The sequence below is a fragment of the Bombina bombina genome, chromosome 10 (genome assembly GCF_027579735.1).
Source record: "Bombina bombina isolate aBomBom1 chromosome 10, aBomBom1.pri, whole genome shotgun sequence".
NCBI lineage: Eukaryota > Metazoa > Chordata > Amphibia > Anura > Bombinatoridae > Bombina > Bombina bombina.
In genome coordinates, this window is record NC_069508.1 from 18,143,091 (window position 1) to 18,168,380 (window position 25,290).

The window sequence follows — 25,290 nt, forward strand, 5'->3', positions numbered from 1 at the left end:
CCTGCCGCTTCGCTCCGGATGGAAGAAGATCGAAGATGCCGCTTGGAGAAGATGTTTGCCGGTCCGGATGTCCTCTTCTTGCCGGATAGGAGGAAGACTTTGGACCCTCTTCTGGACTTCTTCAGTGGATGTCTAGCCCCCGCTTGGGTTGGATGAAGATATCGGAGCCAGGACCGATCGGTGATACCTGGATGGTGAAGACAAGGTAGGAAGATCTTCAGGGGATTAGTGTTAGGTTTATTTAAGGGGGGTTTGGGTTAGATTAGGGGTATGTGGGTGGTGGGTTGTAATGTTGGGGGGGGGTATTGTATGTTTTTTTTTACAGGCAAAAGAGCTGAACTTCTTGGGGCATGCCCCGCAAAGGGCCCTGTTCAGGGCTGGTAAGGTAAAAGAGCTTGTAACTTTTTTAATTTAGAATAGGGTAGGGAATTTTTTATTTTGGGGGGCTTTGTTATTTTATTAGGGGGCTTAGAGTAGGTGTAATTAGTTTAAAATTGTTGTAATATTTTTCTTATGTTTGTAAATATTTTTTTATTTTCTGTAACTTAGTTCTTTTTTATTTTTTGTACTTTAGCTAGTTTATTTAATTGTATTTATTTGTAGCAATTGTGTTTATTTAATTTATTGATAGTGTAGTGTTAGGTTAATTGTAGGTAATTGTAGGTAGTTTATTTAATTATTTTATTGATAGGGTAGTGTTAGGTTTAATTATATCTTAGGTTAGGATTTATTTTACAGGTAATTTTGTAATTATTTTAACTAGGTAACTATTAAATAGTTCTTAACTATTTAATAGCTATTGTACCTAGTTAAAATAAATACCAAGTTGCCTGTAAAATAAATATTAATCCTAAAATAGCTATAATATAATTATAATTTATATTGTAGCTATATTAGGGTTTATTTTACAGGTAAGTATTTAGCTTTAAATAGGATTAATTTATTTAATAAGAGTTAATTTATTTCGTTAGATGTAAATTATATTTAAGTTAGGGGGGTGTTAGTGTTAGGGTTAGACTTAGCTTTAGGGGTTAATACATTTATTAGAATAGCGGTGAGCTCCGATCGGAAGATTAGGGGTTAATAATTGAAGGTAGGTGTCGGCGATGTTAGGGAGGGCAGATTAGGGGTTAATACTATTTATGATAGGGTTAGTGAGGCGGATTATGGGCTATTAACTTTATTATAGTAGCGCTCAGGTCCGCTCGGCAGATTAGGGGTTAATAAGTGTAGGTAGGTGTCGGCGACGTTGTGGGGGGCAGATTAGGGGTTAATAAATATAACATAGGGGTCGGCGATGTTAGGGCAGCAGATTAGGGGTACATAGGGATAACGTAGGTTGCGGCGGTTTACGGAGCGGCAGATTAGGGGTTAAAAGTGTAATGCAGGGGTCAGCGATAGCGGGGGCGGCAGATTAGGGGTTAATAAGTGTAAGGTTAGGGGTGTTTAGACTCGGGGTACATGTTAGGGTGTTAGGTGCAGACGTAGGAAGTGTTTTCCCATAGGAAACAATGGGGCTGTGTTAGGAGCTGAACGCTGCTTTTTTGCAGGTGTTAGTTTTTTTTTCAGCTCAAACAGCCCCATTGTTTCCTATGGGGGAATCGTGCACGAGCACGTTTTTGATGCCGGCCGCGTCCGTAAGCAACTCTGGTATCGAGAGTTGCATTTGCGGTAAAAATGCTCTACGCTCCTTTTTTGGAGCCTAACGCAGCATTTGTTTGAACTCTCGATACCAGAGTTAATTTTATGGTGCGGCCAGAAAAAAGCCCGCGGAGCGTTAACAGCCCTTTTACCGCCGAACTCCAAATCTAGGCCTAAGTAAAGAAAATATATTGATAATGGGCTAGATTACAAGTGGAGCGCTAATTTATTGTGCGCCCATAAACTGACAAATTCGCCAGTTTACAGGTGCACAATAAATCATCAATCATTACAAGTGGCTGGTTTTTGCTACCGCGAGCTTGCGCTACTTACCCCCGTGTCTGACGGCATGAGAACAACGCTTCCATTGGAGCCTTTGGAAGTGCGCTCTCATGAGCGCAGAGCTTCCATGCAATGCAAATGCAAGTTTGCATTCACATTTCAGACCATTTCTAATAAAAACACACAATTGCATGCGCTGGTATTAGGAGTGGAGCACAAATATTGCGCTTGCAAAAGTGCAATTCTGTGCTCCACTTGTAATCTCACCTGATGTGTTGCATTACACATAACTTAACATTTTATACAGATATCAGGGTGTTTACTCCCCCTTTAAATAGTCCCCCAGTTATATAATAGAACATCAGTGAGGCTTGTTATTATTTGAGGGGAGCACAAATGTGAGGCGTTTGTATAACCTCTTGATTCTGCAAGAAAACTCATTAATATGCACAGGCTGTGAGTCAGAATGCTCAAATTGTTAGGGGTGAAGTGAAAAGTTAAGCCTCAAATTTCAAAGTATAGATCCATTTGCATTTACTTCTAGTTGTCCGTGTAGTGAAAGATGCTTTTACATTTGCTTTCAGTATGTCCCAGTGTCTTTATACTCATGAGCTTGATGTCATGACCAGTAGAGTGAATTTGGAAAGGCTGGGAACACATAGGTAACTGTAAAGGCGTTATAGACCGTGTACTGTAAAATAGTTTTTCCTTAATGTGCTTCTAATGACTTGTTATACCAGCTGTAGAGAACAAATACATGAGAAAATGCTCTTTTAGTTAAATTATTGCATTTAAAAACATAATTTATGTTAGAACTTACCTGATAAATTTATTTCATAGTGGCAAGAGTCCATGAGCTAGTGACGTATGGGAAATACATTCCTACCTGGAGGGGCAAAGTTTCCAAAACCTCAAAATGCCTATAAATACACCTTCCACCTCACTCATACTTCAGTTTAATGTATAGACAAAAAGTGAGATGTATAAAAAGGAGTAAAAAGCACACAAAAAGAGGAACTGGAAAAAACAATGTGCTTTTTACAAAAAAAATCATAACCACAAAAAATACGGTGGGTCTCATGGACTCTTGCCACTATGAAAGAAATGAATTTATCAGGTACGTTCTAACATAAATTATGTTTTCTTTCATGTAAGTGGCAAGAGTCCATGAGCTAGTGACGTATGGGATATAATACCCAAGATGTGGAAATCCACGAGTCACTAGAGAGGGAGGGAAAAAATAAAAATAGCTATTTCCACTGAGAAATTAAATCCCCAAAATAATTCTTAAAAATTTCAAAAAAACTCAAATCAAAGGCATTAGAGTCAAGCTGAAACAACTGCCTAAAAAACCTTTCCACCAAAGGTTGCTTCTGAAGAAGCAACAACATAAAAAAGGTAAAATTAGAAAAAGAATTTGCTGCTTTGCAAATTTGATCAACTGAACCCAAGAAGTGGCAACTGATCTAGTAGAATGAGCTGTAATTCTCTAAGCTTTGTGAATTAAAAATCTAAACCAAAAAAAACAGAGAAATAACAGACAGAGGCTTTCTGACCTTTCCTGGAATCAGATGTTGTTAGAATTCACAACTTTAAGCAAAGATTAAAATGAAGTCTGCAAAACAGCTTTATCTTAATGGAAAATGAGATAAAGAGACAATACAGAAACTGTTCAAGCAGAAGAGATAGCCAAAAGAAATAACACTTTCCAAGAAAGTAATTTAATGTCCGGAAAATACCTACAGGCCCATTTATCAAGCTCCGTACGGAGCTTGAAGGGCCGTGTTTCTGGCGAGTCTTCAGACTCGCCAGAAACACAACTTATGAAGCAGCGGTCTAAAGACCGCTGCTCCATAACCCTATCCGCCTGCTCTGAGCAGGCGGACAGGAATTGCCGGAAATCAACCCGATCGAATACGATCGGGTTGATTGACACCTCCCTGCTGGCGGCCGATTGGCCGTGAGTCAGCAGGGGGCGGCGTTGCACCAGCAGCTCTTGTGAGCTGCTGGTGCAATGTTAAATGCGGAGAGCGTATTGCTCTCCGCATTTAGCGAGGTCTTGCGGACCTGATCCGCAGTGTCGGATCAGGTCCGCAAGACCTTTGATAAATTGGGGCCATAGACTCAAAAAGAGGAGCCTGTAAAATTTTCAAAACCAAAATTGAGACTTAAAGGAGGAGAAATAGATTTATAAACAGGTTTAATATGAATCAAAGCCTGAACAAAACAGTGAATATCAGGAAGTTTAGCAATCTTTCTATGAAATAAGACAGAAAGAGCAGAAATTTGTCCTTTAAAAGAATTTGCAGACAAAACGTTTATCCAAACCATCCTGAAGAAACTGTAAAATCCTAGGAATTCTAAAAGACTGTCAAGAATAATCATGAGTAGAACATCATGAAATATAGGTTTTCCAAACCTAAAAATAAATTCTTCTAGAAACAGACCTACAAGCCTGTATCATAAAACATTATGACTAAACACTTAAGCATTCAATTGCCATGCCTTCAAAATTAGAGATTTGAGATCCTGATGGAAAAAACAGTCCCTGAAACAGAAGGTCTGGCCTTAAAGGAAGTAACCAAGGCTGGCAACTGGGCATCCTGACAAGGTCCACATACCAAAACTTGAGGGACCAAGCTAGTGCTATCAGAAACACGTAAGATCATTCCATTATGATCTTGGAGATCACCCTTGGAAAAAGAACCAGAGGCGGAAAAAATTAAGCAGGTTGGAAAAAACTAAAAAACTGCTAGTGCATCCACCATTTCCGCCTGAGGATCCATGGACCCAAAAGGTATCTGAAAAGCTTCTTGTTTAGACGAGAGACCATCAGATCTATTTCTGGAAGACCCCACATCTGAGCAAGATGAAAAAAACACATCTGGATAAAGAGCACTCTCCCCAGATATAAAGTCTGATGGCTGTGATAATCCCCTTCCCAACTGTCTATACCTGAGATATGAATCACAGAAATTTAGACAAGAGTTGGATTCAGTCAAAGAAAGTATCCGATATACTTCCTCCAAAACTGAAGGACTGCGAGTCCCTCCTTGATGATTGACAAATGCCACTGTTGTGATATTGTCTGTTTAAAAAAAATGTAAAAGTTGTCTCTTAAATAGAGGCCACGCCTGAAGAGCCCTGAAAATAGCATGAAGTTCTAAAATATTGATTGGTAACCTCGCCTCCTGAGGTTTCCAACACCCAAGTGCTGTAAGAGACTCTCAGACAGCTACCCCACCTGAAAAACTTGCATCTGTTGAGAATACAGTCCAGGTAGGACGAACAAATGAGGCCCCCTGAACAATAAGGTGATAGTCCAATCACCAAATCAGAGAGAAAAAAGTGTTGGGATTTAAGTATACCAGTTGTGATAACTGAAAATAATACCTGCGCCTATGGTGCAACATGCAAAGCTATAAAGGCCCCAAATGAGAACAAGCAAAGAGGATTGTACCTGATGCTGCAGTCATGAGACCAAAAACTTCCATGCACATAATCACTGAAGGAAAAATAGAGACTGAAGGTTTAGACAAACTAAAATTAACTTCATTCATCTCTAGTCTATCAGAGAAAGAACCATAGATACTAAAATTAATCTGGAAACCTAAAAAGGTGACTCTTGTCTAAGGAATCAAGAAACACTATTGTAAATTGATCCTCCAACCATGTCTTGAAGAAAACCACATTAGTTGTATCATGTGAGATTCTGCTGAATGAAAAGATTAAAGCTAGTACCAAATATCATCAAAATAAGGAAACACTGCAATACCCTGCTCTCTGAATACAGATAGAAGGGCACCAAGAATCTTTGAAAAGAGTCTCTGAACTGCCGCTAGCAAGGACAAGCAGCAAATTGGTAATGCTTATCTAGAAAAGTGAATCTCAGAAAACAATAGTGGTCTGAATGAATTGAAAATGAGCGTCCTGTAAGTCTATTGTGGACATGAAGTAACCTTGCTAAACAGAAAGACAGAATAGTCCCTATAGTCACCATCTTGAAAGTTGGGGCTCTTACAAAACGATATAAATAAATTTAGATCCAGAATTAGTCTGAACACATTTTTTCTTTAGGACAATGAATAGATTTGAATAGAAACCCAAACTCCATTCCTGCAGAGGAACTGGAACCATCACCCCTGAAAACTCTAAATCTGAAACTTCACAGGGTTTGTTAATACATGAAAAATAATCTTCCCATGGGAGGTATTTATTCTGAAACCTATCAGATACCCCTGAGAAAACAATATTCTGAATCCATTGATTTGAACAGAAACTGTCCAAATGTGTTGAAATAAATTCAATCTGCCCCCCCACCAGTAGAACTGGATAAAAGGCTGCACCTTCATGCAGTCTTAGGGGCTGAAATTAGTTTAATTATAAGCCTTGGAATTATTCAAATTCAGAAAAAAATCTAAAATCAGAGCCAGAAGCCTTAGGGGAATGAAAAAACAATTGGGAGTTTAAAAATTACCCTTAGATTTCTTAACTTGAGGCATAAACGACTCCCTTTTCCCCAGTAAGAGATAATAAAATCCAATAGAAAACCTTTAAAAATTACTATTCTAAAATATTAAGATAGTAATCTAAATTTAAACACCATATCAGAGTTTTAAGCCATAAAACTTTTCTAATAAAAAAGGCTAAAAACAAAGATTTATTATCAGATAAAATGACATAAAATATAGCATCATAAATGAAATGATTATCATGTTGAAGTAAAAGAACAATTCTTAGACAAATCAAGATCTGATAACTAAACTGTCCAACCAAATAGTTGAAACAGCAGCAACATTAGCCATAGAAATGGCAGGTTACAAAATATGGCCAATATGTAAATATGCTTCTCTTAAGATAGGAAACAAACTTCCTATCTAAAGGATCCTTAAAAGAAGAAATATCTTCCATAGGATAGAAGTACGTTCGGCAATAGAAGAAATAGCCCCACCTTAAGGGACTTTTACCTAAAAACACTAAATTAGCCATAGATAAAGGATATAGCTTTTTAAACCTAGAAAAAGGGTAAAAACAAACACTAAGTTTAGATTCCTTACTAAACATATGATAGATAGCAACTGGAATAAGAAAAACTTCAAGAGTTACCTCAGAAGCTTAAAAAAAACTGAATTCAAATATTGCTATTCTTGTTATCAAGAGGACTAGATTCCTCAATACTCAAAGTAAACAATACTTTGTTAATCAAGAATGAATACATTCAATTGAAAGTTTTTATTTATCAAAATCAGTCTCTGAAATACAATCCTCTGAGTCAGAGAAAATCACATGAGCAGAAATACTACAGTATGCTGTCAATCAATACAAACTTCAAAGGTTTATGAGAAGTTAGGAGAGATCCTTTACGTTAATTTGAAGGTGGAGTAGCAGTCACAGCCTTCTCTTTATCTTTTGCAATATAATCCTTTATATCAACAGTAATATCATGTACATTAGACTGTGAAGGTAAAACAGTAGATGTATATGTACTATAGAAACATTATCAGTATGAATAATAAAACATAACAAGTGCCACATATTTGAGCTGAAGAAATAAAATCAGCTAATTAAACAATATACACACTTAGCTTTGGTAGAAATTGTGTACAGGCAGCATAGTTTCTACAGTAACATCAGAGGCAGGATCAGTTTGAGACATCTTGCAAAATGTAACAAAAAAGAAAAAATAACATTTAAACAAAATATCCAATTTCCACAAAATAGCAGTTTCAAGAATGGGAAAAAATGCTTATATGAAAAACAAAAGCAAATATCATAGCCCTCTGTAACAAATGAAAGCAGAGAGCAAAAGAGGGAGAGACTTAATATAACAACATTTTTGGCGCCAAAAGTGACGCCAACAAAGATGACGCAAATGCTGAGAAAAAAACTTTTGGCACCAAGGTTAACAGGAAATTACACGATTCGCGAAATTCCCATCAACAAAGACGCAAGAAATGACGTAACTCACGTCACCATCAAACGCAAAAATTTGTGCCAAGAATGACGCAATAAATAGAAGCATTTTGTGCCATCGCAAGCCTAATTTGCCCGCGAAAATTTGAAAAAACAAAACCGAAGTTACAACTAGCTTACTTAATTTCTCCCAAACACTCACCTAGATTTAGAGTTTTGCATTAGAAGGGGTGCGTTAGCTACGCATGTTTTTTTCCCCCCGCACCTTTTAAACAACGCTGGTATTTAGAGTTCTCTGAAGGGCTGCGTTAGGCTCCAAAAAGGGAGCGTAGAGCATAATTTACCGCCACTGCAACTCTAAATACCAGTGTTGCTTACGGACGCGGCCAGCTTCAAAAATGTGCTCGTGCACGATATCCCCATAGGAAACAATGGGGCAGTTTGAGCTGAAAAAAAACCTAACACCTGCAAAAAAGCAGTGTTCAGCTACTAACGCAGCCCCATTGTTTCCTATGGGGAAATACTTCCTAAGTCTGCACCTAACACCCTAACATGAACCCTGAGTCTAAACACCCCTAACCTTACACTTATTAACCCCTAATCTGCCGCCCCGCTATCGCTGACCCCTTCATATTATTATTAACCCCTAATCTGCCGCTCCATACACCGCCGCAACCTACATTATAGCTATGTACCCCTAATCTGCTGCCCCTAACATCGCCGACCTCTATATTATATTTATTAACCCCTAATCTGCCCCCCCAACGTCGCCGCTACCTAACTACACTTATTAACCCCTAATCTGCCGACCGGACCTCGCCGCCACTATAATAAATGTATTAACCCCTAAACCTCCTCACTCCCGACTCAAAAACCCTATAATAAATAGTATTAACCCCTAATCTGCCCTCCCTAACATCGCCGCCACCTAACTTCAAGTATTAACCCCTAATCTGCCGACCGGACCTCGCCGCTACTCTAATAAATGTATTAACCCCTAAAGCTAAGTCTAACCCTAACACTAACACCCCCCTAAGTTAAATTTAATTTAAATCTAACGAAATAAAATAAATCTTATTAAATTAATCCTATTTAAAGATAAATACTTACCTGTAAAATAAACCCTAATATAGCTACAATATAACAAATAATTATATTGTAGCTATTTTAGCATTTATATTTATTTTACAGGCAACTTTGTATTTATTTTAACTAGGTACAATAGCTATTAAATAGTTAATAACTATTTAATAGCTACCTAGTTAAAATAATTGCAAAATTACCTGTAAAATAAATCCTAACCTAAGTTACAATTAAACCTAACACTACACTATCAATAAATTAATTAACTAAACTATCTACAATTATCTACAATTAAATCAATTAAATCCACTAAACTAAATTACAAAAAAAAACAAACACTAAATTACAAAAAATAAAAAAAAATTACAAGAATTTTAAACTAATTACACCTACTCTAAGCCCCCTAAAAAAATAACAAAGCCCCCCAAAATAAAAAAATGCCCTACCCTATTCTAAAATAAAAAGTTAACAGCTCTTTTACCTTACCAGCCCTTAAAAGGGCCTTTTGCGAGGCATGCCCCAAAGAATACCCCCCCAACATTACAACCCACCACCCACATAACCCTAATCTAACCCACCCAAACCCCCCTTAAAAAACCTAACACTAAGCCCCTGAAGATCTCCCTACCTTATCTTCACCACGCCGGGTATCACCGATCCGTCCAGAAGAGGGTCCAAAGTCTTCATCCTATTCGGCAAGAAGAGGTCCAGAAGAGGGTCCGAAGTCTTCATCCTATCCGGCAAGAAGAGGACATCCGGACCGGTAGACATGTTCATCCAGGCGGCGTCTTCTATCTTCATCCATCCGGCGCGGAGCGGGACCATCTTGAAGCAGCCGACGCGGATCCATCCTCTTCTTCCGCCGACTCCCAACGAATGAAGGTTCCTTTAAGTGACGTCATCCAAGATGGCGTCCCTCAAATTCCGATTGGCTGATAGGATTCTATCAGCCAATCGGAATTAAGGTAGGAAAAATCTGATTGGCTGATTGAATCAGCCAATCAGATTCAAGTTCAATCCGATTAGCTGATCCAATCAGCCAATCAGATTGAGCTCGCATTCTATTGGCTGTTTCGATCAGCCAATTGGATTGAACTTGAATCTGATTGGCTGATTCAATCAGCCAATCAGATTTTTCCTACCTTAATTCCGATTGGCTGATAGAATCCTATCAGCCAATCGGAATTCGAGGGATGCTATCTTGGATGACGTCACTTAAAGGAACCTTCATTCGTCTGGAGTCGCCGGAAGAAGAGGATGGATCCGCGTCGGCTGCTTCAAGATGGTCCCGCTCCGTGCCGGATGGATGAAGATAGAAGACGCTGCCTGGATGAACATGTCTACCGGTCCGGATGTCCTCTTCTTGCCGGATAGGATGAAGACTTCGGACCCTTATCTGGACCTCTTCTTGCCGGATAGGATGAATACTTTGGACCCTCTTCTGGACGGATCGGTGATACTCGGCGTGGTGAAGATAAGGTAGGGAGATCTTCAGGGGCTTAGTGTTAGGTTTTTTAAGGGGGGTTTGGGTGGGTTAGATTAGGGGTATGTGGGTGGTGGGTTGTAATGTTGGGGGGGGGTATTGTATGTTATTTTTAAATGCAAAAGAGCTGTTTTCTTTGGGGCATGCCCCGCAAAAGGCCCTTTTAAGGGCTGGTAAGGTAAAAGAGCTGTTAACTTTTTATTTTAGAATAGGGTAGGGCATTTTTTTATTTTGGGGGGCTTTGTTATTTTTTTAGGGGGCTTAGAGTAGGTGTAATTAGTTTAAAATTCTTGTAATTTTTTTTATTTTTTGTAATTTAGTGTTTGTTTTTTTTTGTAATTTAGTTTAGTTGATTTAATTGTAGATAATTGTAGATAGTTTAGTTAATTAATTTATTGATAGTGTAGTGTTAGGTTTAATTGTAACTTAGGTTAGGATTTATTTTACAGGTAATTTTGTAATTATTTTAACTAGGTAGCTATTAAATAGTTATTAACTATTTAATAGCTATTGTACCTAGTTAAAATAAATACAAAGTTGCCTGTAAAATAAATATAAATGCTAAAATAGCTACAATATAATTATTTGTTATATTGTAGCTATATAAGGGTTTATTTTACAGGTAAGTATTTAGCTTTAAATAGGATTAATTTATTTAATAATATTTATTTTATTTCTTTAGATTTAAATTAAATTTAACTTAGGGGGGTGTTAGTGTTAGGGTTAGACTTAGCTTTAGGGGTTAATACATTTATTAGAGTAGTGGCGAGGTCCGTTCGGCAGATTAGGGGTTAATAAGTGTAGGTAAGGTAGCGGCGACGTTGGGGGGGGCAGATTAGGGGTTAATAAATATTATGTAGGTGTCGGCGATGTTAGGGGCAGCAGATTAGGGGTACATAGGGATAATGTAGGTTGCGGCGGTGTGCGGTCGGCAGATTAGGGGTTAAAAAATTTTATTAGAGTGGCGGCGATGTGGGGGGACCTCGGTTTAGGGGTACATAGGTAGTTTATGGGTGTTAGTGTACTTTAGAGCACAGTAGTTAAGAGCTTTATGAACCGGCGTTAGCCCATAAAGCTCTTAACTCCTGACTTTTTTCTGCGGCTGGAGTTTTGTCGTTAGAGTTATAACGCTCACTTCAGCCACGACTCTAAATACCAGCGTTAGGCAGATCCCATTGAAAAGATAGGATACGCAATTGACGTAAGGGGATCTGCGGTATGGAAAAGTTGCGGCTGGAAAGTGAGCGTTAGACCCTTTCCTGACTGACTCTAAATACCAGCGAGCGGCCAAAACCAGCGTTAGGAGCCCTTAACGCTGGTTTTGACGGCTAACGCAGAACTCTAAATCTAGGCGATAATTTTCCAGGCTGAAACTGTTCAAGTGCAGACTGCAAGGGAAATAAACATTGGCCTCTAGTAATCAAGCCGTCTACTTACCTGCCTTTGCCGGCCCCAATACGCCCGCCTAAGCTCGCCTCACATCACCGCCGCGGACCTGAATACACTCGCCAAAGCTATCAAAAAAGCTGTCAAAAAGTCGCGCACCAAGTACGGGGCAATGAGCAGCGGACTGTGATAGTTATCACTCATCCGATCTCGCTGCTCTTCGGCTTTTTCCCAGCTTTATTGATAAGCTGTCACTAAGCACCCACACTAAACTACACTGTTCTACCCCCTATACCGGCGCCCCCGGAGCCCCCCGCAACTAAATAAAGTTATTAACCCCTAAACCGCCGCTCCTAGACCCCGCCGCAACTATAATAAATATATTAACCCCTAAACCGCTGTTCCCAGACCCCGCCGCCACCTACATAATACCTATTAACCCCTATCCTGCCCCCCTATACCGCCGCCACCTATAATAAATTTATTAACCCCTATCCTGCGGATCCCGGACCCCGCCCCAACTAAATAATTTGTTTAACCCCTAAACCGCCTCTCCCGGACCCCACCTCCACCTATATTAAACTTATTAACCCCTAATCTGCCCCCCCTACACCGCTGCCACCTATAATAAAATTATTAACCCCCAAACCTAAGTCTAACACTAACCCTAACATCCCCCTATCTTAAATATTAATTAAATAAATCTAAATAAATATAACTCTTATTAAATTAATTATTCCTATTTAAAACTAAATACTTACCTATAAAATAAACCCTAATATAGCTACAATATTACTAATAATTATATTGTAGCTATTTTAGGATTTATTTTTATTTTACAGGCAAATTTAAATTTATTTTAACTAGGTACAATAGCTATTAAATAGTTATTAACTATTTAATAGCTACCTAGATAAAATAAAGTCAAATTTACCTGTAAAATAAAAACTAACCTAAGTTTCAATTACGCCTAACACTACACTAACATTAAATAAATTATTCCTATTTAAAACTAAATACCTGTAAAATAAACCCTAAGATAGCTACAATGTAATTAATAATTACATTGTAGCTATCTTAGGATTTATATTTATTTTACAGGTAACTTTGTATTTATTTTAACTAGGTACAATAGCTATTAAATAGTTATTAACTATTTAATAGCTACCTAGTTAAAAGAAATACAATAAATTAAATTAATTAACTACAAGTAGCTACAATTAAATACAATAAATAAAATAACTAAAGTACAAAAAAATATAAAAAACTAAGTTACAAAAATAAAAAAATATTATAAGATTTTTAAGCTAATTACACCTAATCTAAGCCCCCTAATAAAATAACAAAGCCCCCCAAAATAAAAAAAAAATGCCCTACCCTATTCTAAATTACAAAAGTTAACAGCTCTATTACCTTACCAGCCCTTAAAAGGGCCTTTTGCGGGGCATGCCCCAAAGTATTCAGCTCTTTTGCATGTTAAAAAAATACAACCCCCCAACATTAATACTCTCCCACATACCCCTACTCTAACCCACCCAAACCCCCCTTAAAAAACCTAACACTAACCCCCTGAAGATCTCCCTACCTTGAGTCGTCTTCAGCCAGCCGACCACCGATGGAACAGAAGAGGACATCCGCAGCGGCCGAAGTCATCATCCAAGGGGCGCTGAAGAGGTCTTCCATCCGATAGAAGTCTTCATCCATGCGGCGTCTTCAATCTTCATCCATCCGGAGCGGAGCCTTCTTCAAACGAGCCGACGCGGAGCCATCCTCTTCCAACGACGCCTACCCGACGAATGGATATTCCTTTAAGTGACGTCATCTAAGATGGCGTCCCTCAAATTCCGATTGGCTGATAGGATTCTATCAGCCAATCGGAATTAAGGTAGGAAAAATCTGATTGGCTGATGCAATCAGCCAATCGGATTGAACTTGAATCTGATTGGCTGATTGCATCCTAGAGAGAATCCTATCAGCCAATCGGAATTCGAGGGACGCCATCTTGGATGACATCACTTAAAGGAATATCCATTCGTCGGGTAGGCGTCGTTGGAAGAGGATGGCTCCACGTCGGCTCGCTTGAAGATGGCTCCGCTCTGAATGGATGAAGATTGAAGACGCCGCATGGATGAAGACTTCTATCGGATGGAAGACCTCTTCAGCGCCCCTTGGATGATGACTTCAGCCACTGCGGATGTCCTCTTCTGTTCCATCGGTGGTCAGCTGACTGAAGACGACTCAAGGTAGGGAGATCTTCAGGGGGTTAGTGTTAGGTTTATTTAAGGGGGGTTTGGGTGGGTTAGAGTAGGGGTATGTGGGTGGTGGGTTTTAATGTTGGGGGGTTGTATTTTTTTAACATGCAAAAGAGCTGAATACTTTGGGGCATGCCCCCGCAAAAGGCCCTTTTAAGGGCTGGTAAGGTAATAGAGCTGTTAACTTTTGTAATTTAGAATAGGGTAGGGCATTTTTTATTTTGGGGGGCTTTGTTGTTTTATTAGGGGGCTTAGATTAGGTGTAATTAGCTTAAAAATCTTGTAATTTTTTTTATTTTTTGTAACTTAGATTTTTTTTATTTTTTGTACTTTAGTTAGTTTATTTAATTGTATTTGATTGTAGCTACTTGTAGTTGATTAATTTAATTTATTTAATGATAGTTTAGTGTTAGGTTTAATTGTAACTTAGGTTAGGATTTATTTTACAGGTAATTTTGTATTTCTTTTAGCTAGGTAGTTATTATATAGTTAATAACTATTTAATAACTATTGTACCTAGTTAAAATAAATACAAAGTTACCTGTAAAATAAATATAAATCCTAAGATAGCTACAATGTAATTATTAATTACATTGTAGCTATCTTAGGGTTTATTTTACAGGTATTTAGTTTTAAATAGGAATAATTTATTTAATGATAGTGTAGTGTTAGGTGTAATTGAAACTTAGGTTAGTTTTTATTTTACAGGTAAATTTGACTTTATTTTATCTAGGTAGCTATTAAATAGTTAATAACTTTTTAATAGCTATTGTACCTAGTTAAAATAAATTTAAATTTGCCTGTAAAATAAAAATAAATCCTAAAATAGCTACAATATAATTATTAGTAATATTGTAGCTATATTAGGGTTTATTTTATAGGTAAGTATTTAGTTTTAAATAGGAATAATTAATTTAATAAGAGTTATATTTATTTAGATTTATTTAATTAATATTTAAGATAGGGGGGTGTTAGGGTTAGTGTTAGACTTAGGTTTAGGGGTTAATAATTTTATTATAGGTTGCGGCGGTGTAGGGGGGGCAGGACAGGGGTTAATACATTTATTATAGGTGGCGACGGGGTAGGGGGGGCAGATTAGGGGTTAATAAGTTTAATATAGGTGGCGGCGGGGTCCGGGAGCGGCGGTTTGGGGGTATATATATTTATTATAGTTGCGGCGGGGTCCGGGAGCGGCGGTTTAGGGGTTAATATATTTATTATAGTTGCGGCAGGATCCAGGAGCGGCGGTTTAGGGGTTAATATATTTATTATAGTTGCGGTGGGCTCTGGGAGCAGCGGTTTAGAGGTTAGCATGTTTAATATAGGTGGCGGCGGTGTAGGGGGGCAGATTAGGGGTGTTTAGACTCGGGGTACATGTTAGGGTGTTAGGTGTACAAACTTCCCAAAGGAATCAATGGGATGTCGGGCAGCAGCGAACATGAACTTTCGCTATGGTCAGACTCCCATTGATTCCTATGGGATCCGCCACCTCCAGGGCGGCGGATTGAAAACCAGGTACGCTGGCCCGGAATAGTGGCGAGCGTACCTGCTAGTTTTTTGATAACTCCCAAAAGTAGTCAGATTGTGCCGAACTTGCGTTCGGAACATCTGGAGTGACGTAACTTAGGCGAATCAGCCTCGCCACAAATACGCTGCAGAATTCCAGCGTATTTGAGGTTGACGGCTTGATAACTAGAGGCCACAGACTGCAAAGGGAAATAAACATAGACCTGACTCATGGCAAATATATGCAATATATATTTAAAACTTTAAAAATATAAAGTACCAAACATAGCTGAGAGTGTCTTCAAAAAGATATATACTTACCTGAAGACACCCACCCACATATAGCAGACAGCCAAACCAGTACTGAAACATATCAGCAGAGGTAATGGTAGAGGAGTATAATGTCGATCTGTAAAGGGAGGTGGCAGATAAATCCCCACGACTGAATTTACAGATAGCCTTAGAATAGATTTCCTATAGGTGAAAACATGACATCATTAGGCAAATACTCCCTCACATCCCTCAGACAAACACTGTACTTTGAGAGGAACTGGGCTTCAAAATGCTTAGAAGCGCCTGTCACAGAAGAAATCAAGCACGGCTTGCTTCACCATCCTTCAAGGAAGGCAAATTTTGTAAAACTGAAGTATGAGTGAGGTGGGAGGGGTATTTATAGGCATTTTGAGGTTTGGGAAACGTTGCCCCCTTCAGGTAGGAATGTATATCCCATACGTCACTAGCTCATGGACTTAAGGGCCAGATTACAAGTGGAGTGGTATTTAACACTCTTGCTCAAGCTTAAACTCCACTAATAGTAAGCTTTTTGCATGTGACGGATTGCGCTCGTATTATGAGTTGAATGTAAATTGTTTTCACTTGCGCACTAACCCGACATGCATAAAAAGACTAACTTGGAATATCGTGCGCACATTCACATATTCCCCCACAAAAGTCAATGGAGCAAAAAAAAGTGGAAAAAAACCCTAACACTCTACTCACGCGCAAGCCTGATCTCATATTCTCAAGTGAGCTAACCCAACATGAATATTTCACATTCCAATGTGCTTCACATAGAAGAATATGTTCTATTTATTCATAAATACATATTTTTACATATATCTGATGGTATTTTGCACAAATATATATGTATACATATAAATATATATATATATATATACTAAAATTGCGTTTGTAATGTCTGTCACCGTCGGCAGTTGCGCGCGCATCCTCAATGGAATGTTGGCACGCGCAGCCAAAAGAATTCACCTGAATGCAGTGAAGCTGCATCCGGGTGGATTCCAAAAATGGCAAGGTGGTGAAAGAATCAACCAAAGGTGAATTCTTTAACCACCCTGCCATCGCTGCATCCGGGTGGATTCCCGAAAATAGCAGGGTGGGCCACCCTGCCATTTTCGGAATCCACCGGGATGCAGCGAAGGCAAACAGAGCATTAAAAAAAAAAAACACCGCCCGCACAAAGTATAAAAAAAAAAAAAAACTAACCTCCCACACGAAGTATTAACACATACACCGCAAACCCACACATCGCAAAATAATAAAGTAATTAACCCCTTAATCCCTTAACCGTCAACCACCCACATCGCAATAAACCTAATTACCCTATTAACCCCTAAACCGCAAACCCCCCACATCGCAATTAACCTAATTACCCTATTAACCCCTAAACCGCAAAACCCCCACATCGCAATAAACATAATGAACCTATTAACCCCTAAACCGCAAAACCCACACATCACAATAAACCTATTTACCCTATTAACCCCTAAACCGCCAACCCCCACATCGCAATAAACCTAAGTAACCTATTAACCCCTTAAACCGCCAAAACCCACAATGAAAATAGCTAATTAAATTACTAAGCCCCCTAACCTAACACCCCCTAACCTAACACCCCCTGAATTAACACAAATTACCTAAACTAAAAAATACTAAGATTAAAAAAAATAAAAAGGCTAAAATTACAGAAAATAAAAACCAAATTACCAAAGTTTACAAAATTAAACCTAATCCCTATGAAAATAAAAAGCCCTCCAAAATAAAAGCACCCCCTAATCTAAGAATAAACTACCAGTAGCCCTTAAAAGGGCTTTTTGCAGGGCATTGCCCCAAGATAAACAGCTTTTTTACATTCAAAATACACAAAGTCCCCCCTAACAGTAAAACCCCCCCACCCACCAAACCCCCCAAAATAAGAGAACTTAACACTAAAAAACCTAAACTACCCATTGCCCTGAAAATGGCATTTGTTTGGGCATTGCCCTTAAAAGGGCATTTAGCTCTTTTACTGCCCATTCCTAATCTAAATAAAACAACCCCCCCCCAAAAAAATTAAAAAAAACCTAAGTCTAAACCCCAGGTTGGTACTCACCATTCCTGAAGTCCGACGGAGAAGGTACTGTTCCAGGCGGTGAAGTCTTCTTCTGAACGGCGACCTCTTCTTTCTTCTTCCAGGAACAATCCGGCGAGGAGCAGAGGGCGGAGCTGTAGACCGATGACCACGGAGCTGAAGACTGGAGACCCTGGAACTGAAGACCTGCGACCCTTGAGCTGAAGACTGGCGACCATGGAGCCATGGAGCGTGGAGAATCATCTTCGTACGATCGCCGCTGTACACTGAATAGTGAATTCAAGGTACGCGATTAAAGATGGCGTCCCTTGAATTCCTATTGGCTGATTTGATTCTTCAAATTCAAATCAGCAAATAGGATGAGAGCTACTGAAATCCTATTGGCTGATTTAAACAGCCAATAGGATTTCAGTAGCTCTCATCCTATTGGTTTCCGAAAATGGCAGGGTGGTTCCATCACCACAATAGACTGCACTTCCGAAAATGGCAGAGTGGTTCGGTGGTTCCGTCACCGCAATAGACTGCCCTCTGGGCAGGCTTTCCCACTAGTATATATATATATATATATATATATATATAGATAGATATATATATATATATATATATATATATGTATACATATATATATATATAATTATTTATATGTATAGATATATACATCTATATATAGGAATATCTATTTATAAATACACAGAACAGTAAATATATATTTTAATATCTTTTGTTGAAAAGAATATCTAAATAGGCTCAGGAGCTGCAGATTGGTGGCTGCACATATATTTCTTCAACAAAAAATACCAAGAGAATGAAGCAAATTATATAATCAAAGTAAATTGGAAAGTTGTTTAAACGTATTGTTTAAACTTCTTTCCTAAGATATTGAGAATCCATAACGTCATTCAATTACTTGTGGGAATATCACTCCTGGCCAGCAGGAGGAGGCAAAGAGCACCCCAGCAAAGCTGTTAAGTGTCACTCCCCTACCCATAATCCCCAGTCATTCTCTTTGTCTCTGTCAATGGAGGAGGTGAAGTTTGGTGTCTGAAGAAATGAATTCCTTTTTCGGGCACTTTTCTCTGCAAGCAAGGATTTAGGTTTAGCTGAGTCCATGTCAATCTCTTCAGTAGAGTAATGGTGGCTTTTAAGCAGTTAGGAAGTTGTGAGGTAGTCCTTGCTTTGTTTCCTAACACATTGCTGCCCATGGTACAGAAAGCCAGAGTTGGTTACTCTGTTCTTTCTTTTTCTACAGATCTCTGTAAGGAGTATGTGTCCTTTCACGCCTTGTGAGCTGTATTCCTGCCGGACAGCTAGACTGCAGGTAAGTGCTTTTGTCTTCTAGGTACTGGAGACTTGCACTTCAGAAGAATATGTCATATGCAGTAGATGGGGACATTTTTAAAATCCTTTATACAGGATTTTCTTTGGCAGTGGGCAGGCACATTATGTATGTTGAGACTAGGGGGCCTATTTATAAAGCTACGTATAGAGCTTGATGCCCAGTGTTTCTGGCGAGCATTCAGGCTCGCCGGAAACACAAGTTATGAAGCAGCAGTCTCTCTGACTTCTCTCTACTGTCGGGATATTCACGGAGCGGAGCTGCATCTTTGAATTTCAGTCTCTTCAGTGTCCATCTACTATATGATCGTTTTAGAGACTTCTGGCAGCCAAATTGTATATAAGTGTTACGGTAAGGCACCTTAGCCTGTCTGAGGTGTAGGGGGCCTGATTGGTTTATTATTTTAAAGAATTTTTGCCTAACGTTAAGCGGCTGTGGTATTAAAATTTCTTAAATTGACAGTGTATTTAAAACATTTCTACAATTTGGGGATTTTTTTTTTAGTATTATGGACATGGACCAAGACTCTTTTGACAAATGCTTGTTATGCCTAGAGGCACAAATTGTTTTGCCTATGTGCTGCATGCTTAGCTAGAACACTTCAATTTAAAGATAAATTGTTGCCCTCTGAGCCTAATGTCTCTCAGGATGATGCTGTTCAGGCAATACCACAGCTTTCTCCTCAAATGTCCCAAGCCTCTATGGTATCACATTCAGTGCCCTGCAGTTCCTCTCAGCCTCCTGGAAGAGATTTCGCTGCACAGGTATCTTCTGTGGTATCTGCAGCATTATCTGCTGTTCCTATGCTGGGAAAATGGAAGAGGAAAATTAGACATTCAGATAGTAAGGGTCTGTTCTACCTACTGCTACGCAGGTTTCCCTCCCTCATAAGTCTGATGAGAAGGATACGTTGGTAGCCTCTGGGGGTGAAATCTCAGATTCGGACAGTATTATTCCTTTATCTGATACTGAAGAAGTAAACTTCAGATTTAAGCTTGAACACCTTTGTGTACTGTTAAAGGAGGTATTGGCTACTTTGGACGACTCTGATACGTCTGTCGTTGTCAACCCTAAGAAGTCTAGTAAACTTAATAAATACTATGATGTTCCTTCCTCTGTGGAAGTTTTTTCTGTCCCAGACCGTGTGACTGAGATTATTTCACAGGAATGGGAGAAGCCAGGGATTCCTTTCTCCCTGTCTCCAGTATTTAAAATGATGTTTCCTGTTGCTGACTCCATTAAAGATTTTTGGTGCATGGTGCTTAAAATAGAAGGGGCTATTTCTACTCTGGCTAAGAGAACTACTATCCCCATAGAGGATAGCTGCTCCTTTAAGGATCCCATGGACAAAAAGCTAGAAGCTTATGTTCATCAAGGTATTTAATGGCAACCTGCAGTTTGTATTGCCACAGTAGCAAGTGAGGCATCTTATTGGTGGGACGTCTTGTCTGAATCATTTTTAGTAGAGACTCCTTTGGAGGAGATACAAGGTAGGATTAAGGCTCTCAAACTAGCCAATTCCTTTATTTCTGATGCTAACTTGCAAATTATTAGACTGGAAGCCAGCCAAGATGTCAGGCTTCACTGCCCTAGCCCGCAGGGCATTGTGGCTAAAATCTTGGTCAGCTGATGTTACCTCTAAGTCCAAGCTTCTGGCGCTTCCTTACCTTGTTTGGACCTGGGCTGGCAGAAATAATTTCTGATTTTACAGGTGGAAAAGGGTCTTTTTACCGCAAGACAAGAAGAACAGACTCAAAGGACGTCAAAGTAATGTTCATTCCTTTCGTAACTTCAAAGGTCAAAAGCCTTCCTCTCCCTCTTCCAAGCAGGAGCAGTCTAAGTCTTCTTGGAAGCCCAATCAGTCTTGGAATAAGGGGAAGCAATCAAAGAGTCTAAGTCAGCATGAGTGGTCGGCCCCCGGTCCGGAATCTGATCAAGTGGGGGGCAGACTTTCCCTTTTTTGTCAAGCGTGGAGATGAGATGTCCCAGATCCTTGGGCTGTGGACATAGTATCTCAGGGTTACAAAATAAAATTCAAAACTTTCCCTCCCAAGGGAAGATTCCATCTCTCAAGATTATCTGCATACCAGGTAAAAAGAGAGTCATTCTTGAATTGCTTTCAGGACCTTTCTGGGAGTGATTGTTCCAGTTCCAGTAAGGGAACAGGGTCTAGGATTTTATACAAATCTGTTTGTGGTTCCCAAAAAAGAGGGAACTGTTTGACACATTTTAGACCTAAAGTGCCTCAACAAGTTTCTCAGGGTAACGTCCTTCAAAATGGAAACCATTCGTTCCATTCTTCCTTTGGTCCAAGAGGGTCAGTTCATGATTACCATAGACCTGAAGGATGCATATCTTCATGTTCCCATCCACAGGGATCATCACAAATTCCTGAGATTCGCTTTTCTAGACAAACACTTTCAGTTTGTGGCTCTTCTGTTTGGCCTTGCCACAGCTCCAAGAATTTTCTCAAAGGTTCTGGGGGCTCTCTTGGCAGGGATAAGGTCTCGGGGAATTGCAGTGGCGCTATACCTGAATGACATATTGGTTCAGGCACCATCTTTTCAACAAGCAAACTCCCATACAGAGATCTTGTTGTCTTTTCTACATTCCCATGGTTGGAAAGTGAATCTGGAAAAGAGTTCCCTTGTTCCAGCTACAAGGGTGGTTTTCTTAGGGACCATAATAGATTCCCTATCTATGAAAAATTTTCTGACGGAGGTCAGAAAATCCAAAATTCTCTCCTCTTGCCTCTCTCTTCAGTCTACTGTTCGGCCATCAGTGGCTCAATGTATGGAGGTAATTGATCTGATGGTCGCTTCCATGGACATCATTCCCTTTGCTCGATTCCATTTGAGAGTTCTGCAATTATGCATGCTCAGACAATGGAACAGACACAATTCGGATCTGTCTCAGAGGATAGATCTAGACCAGTCGACAAGAGACTCTCACCCGTGGTGACTTTCTCAGGACCATCTGTATCAGGGAACATGATTCCAGAGACCTTCCTGGCTGATTGTGACCACGAACGCCAGACTACTAGGCTGGAGAGCAGTCTGGGACTTGGTAAAGGGACAGGGGCTATGGACTCAAGAGGAGTCTGTTCTCCCCATAAACATCTTGGAGTTGAGAGAGATTTACAATGCTCGCATTGTTAATTCTAATAGCTCCTGCATGGCCTCACAGGATCTGGTATGCAGACCTAGTGAAGATGTCATCTCGGCCGACTTGGAGGTTGCCTCTGAGGAAGGACCTTCTAACTCAGGGTCCATTCCTCCATCCAAATCTCATTTCTCTGAAGCTGACTGCTTAGAGATTGAATGCTTAGTTATGTCTAAGCGTGGATTTTCTGAGTCGGTCATTGAGACCATGATCCAGGCTCGAAAGCCTGTTACTCGAAAAATATACCATAAGGTATGGCGTAAATACCTTTATTGGTGTGAATCTAAGGGCTACTCTTGGAGTAGGGTCAGAAAAAGAGAAAGGGTTTTCAGTTAGTTCTCTGAAGGGTCAGATTTCTGCATTATCTATTTTGTTACACAAGCGTCTGGCGGATGTGCCAGATGTTCAATCTTTTTGTCAGGCCCTGGTCAGAATCAGGCCTGTGTTTAAACCTGTTGCTCCTCCTTAGAGCCTTAATCTTGTTCTTAAAGTTTTGCAGCAGGCTCAGTTTGAGCCAATACATTCCATAGATATTAAGTTGCTATCTTGGAAGGTTTTGTTTCTTATTGTTATCTCTTTTGCTCAGAGAGTTTTGGAACTCTCGGCTTTGCAGTGTGATTCGCCATACCTTATCTTTCATGCGATAAGGCGGTTCTTCGTACTAAATTGGGGTTTCTTCCTAAAGTGGTTTCAGATAGAAATATTATTCAGGAAATTGCTGTTCTATTTCTCTGTCCCAATCCTTCTTCTTATAAAGAACGCCTGTTGCACAACTTGGATGTTATGCATGCTCTAAAATTCTATCTACAGGCAACTAAAGATATTCGCCAGTCTTCTGTCCTGTTTGTTTGTTTCTCAGGAAAGCATAAGGGTCAGAAGGCTACTTCTACTTCTCTTTCCCTCTGGTTGAGAAGTATGATTTATTTTGCTTATGAGACTGCTGAACAGCAGCCTCCTGAGAGAATTACAGCTCATTCCACTAGGGCTTTCTCCTCCTCTTGTGCTTTCAAAAATGAAGCTTCTGTGGAACAGATTTGCAAGGCTGCAACTTGGTCCTCTCTGCATACATTTTCCAAATTTTACAAATTTGATACGTTTGCCTTGGCTGAGGCCTCTTTTGGGAGAAAGGTTCTTTAAGCAGTGGTGCGTTCTGTTTAGGTCTGCCTGTCTTGTTCTCCCTCCCTGTTCATTCTGTGTCCTCTAGCTTGGGTATTGGTTCCCACTAGTAATTGAATGACGTTGTGGACTCTCCATATCTTAGGAAAGAAAACAAAAATGTATGCTTACCTGATACATTTCTTTATTTATGGATATGGAGAGTCCATGACCCCACCCTTTATTAATACAGTTATTTTTACTAAACCTCAGGCACCTCTACACCTTTGTGTTATTCCTTTTCCATTTCCCTTCGGCCGAATGACTGGGGATTATGGGTAGGGGAGTGACACTTAACAGCTTTGCTGTGGTGCTCTTTGCCTCCTCCTGCTGGCCAGGAGTGATATTCCCACTAGTAATTGAATAATGTTGTGGACTCTCCATATCCGGAAATAAATAAATGTATCAGGTAAGCATAAATTTTGTTTTTTATTTAAATCATGAAATGTGTGTTTAATGTCCCTTTAAGGCTTCTCAATGCTAACCCTGCTACATGTCTGTCGCTAATTGGCTTTAAGAGATAAAAACTACAGTTTTTAAAGTATAAAATGTATACACTACCAATACAATCATACTTACATTTGCATTGTCCTTCTGGAGAAGCAGTAACCCATGTGCCAACATCTGTGCAGGTCATTTTTATACTGCCAAGTCTGCTGTATCCAGGCCGACATTTAAAAACAATTGTTGTACCAGGTGCGAATGTTTCAGCATCATCTACAAGTTCTGCTTCCTTCCTTCGCTCTGGCCTCTTGCATCTCACTAAATATAATTACACAAATAACAAGTTTGGGTAAATATGGTGCACTTGTGTCTGACACACATTTATCTAGAATATAACCACAAAGTGTTAAGCAACTAATCAAATATGGAAAAAAAACTGTAAATAAATAAATCATTGTACAAAATGTCCTTTTTATTTATTTTTTATTTGCTGCATTCTATAATACGCAAAAGGAAAGGTTATCGTTTGCTGGCAAAACACGTTATTTGTTTTATTTCATAAAAACAATCATTTCATTTTTTTATTTTTATTTACCAAGGTTCTTTTACGCAGTGTTTCTCAACCGCGGTCCTTAACAGAGCAGGTTTTCATTATAGCTAAACCAGTGCACAGGTGCGGTAATCAGCTGATCACTGTCCATGGTTACTAACCTGCTCTCACCCCTCAGCCGATTATTTCACCTGTGCACTGGTTCAGCTATAAGGAAAACCTTAACTGTTGGGGGTACTTGAGGTGTTATTATATGCAGTCAAAAAACAACATTAAATAAATGTAATTATTAGACTTGTGCATTCGGCATTTTCATTCAGAAGTAGGCAGACTTTCATGATGTTCGGATCTTTTTGGAGACAAATTTCTTCTTGTGAAAGTGAATGACACTTTGATCTGGATTTGCACAGATCTTAGTGAGCTTCACTTTCACAAGAAAAAATTTGGCTCCAAAAAGATCCGAACATCATGAAAGTCTGCCTACTTCTGAATGAAAATGCTGTATGCAAAAGTGTAGTGGTTATTAGCTGGATTACATTGAGTGCCTTACAGGCTCTGTGCCATAGTATAGGGGAATATTGAAGAGCACCCTGGCTGTTGCTTTCATAGTGAGTGAGAGCTTAGTCATGACTATAAAGACATGCATATAACCCTGCAAAATGCTACACAGTAATTGCTTGATGAGCACAAGACCACATTTATATCTCTAACTAGCCAAAGCACAGGAAA

The 25,290-nt window shown here is 39.4% G+C and overlaps 1 protein-coding gene across 2 annotated transcripts in view; it reads right to left on the reverse strand.

Annotated features, from left to right (window-relative positions):
- Window positions 1-25,290, reverse strand: part of CFH (complement factor H) — a 379,102-nt gene that overhangs the window by 333,737 nt on the left and 20,075 nt on the right. For both annotated transcript variants that reach the window (XM_053693829.1, XM_053693830.1), the window contains exon 2: window positions 24,147-24,329. In XM_053693829.1, the coding sequence (XP_053549804.1) occupies window positions 24,147-24,329 (183 nt within the window). The remainder of the gene's footprint in view (window positions 1-24,146; window positions 24,330-25,290) is intronic.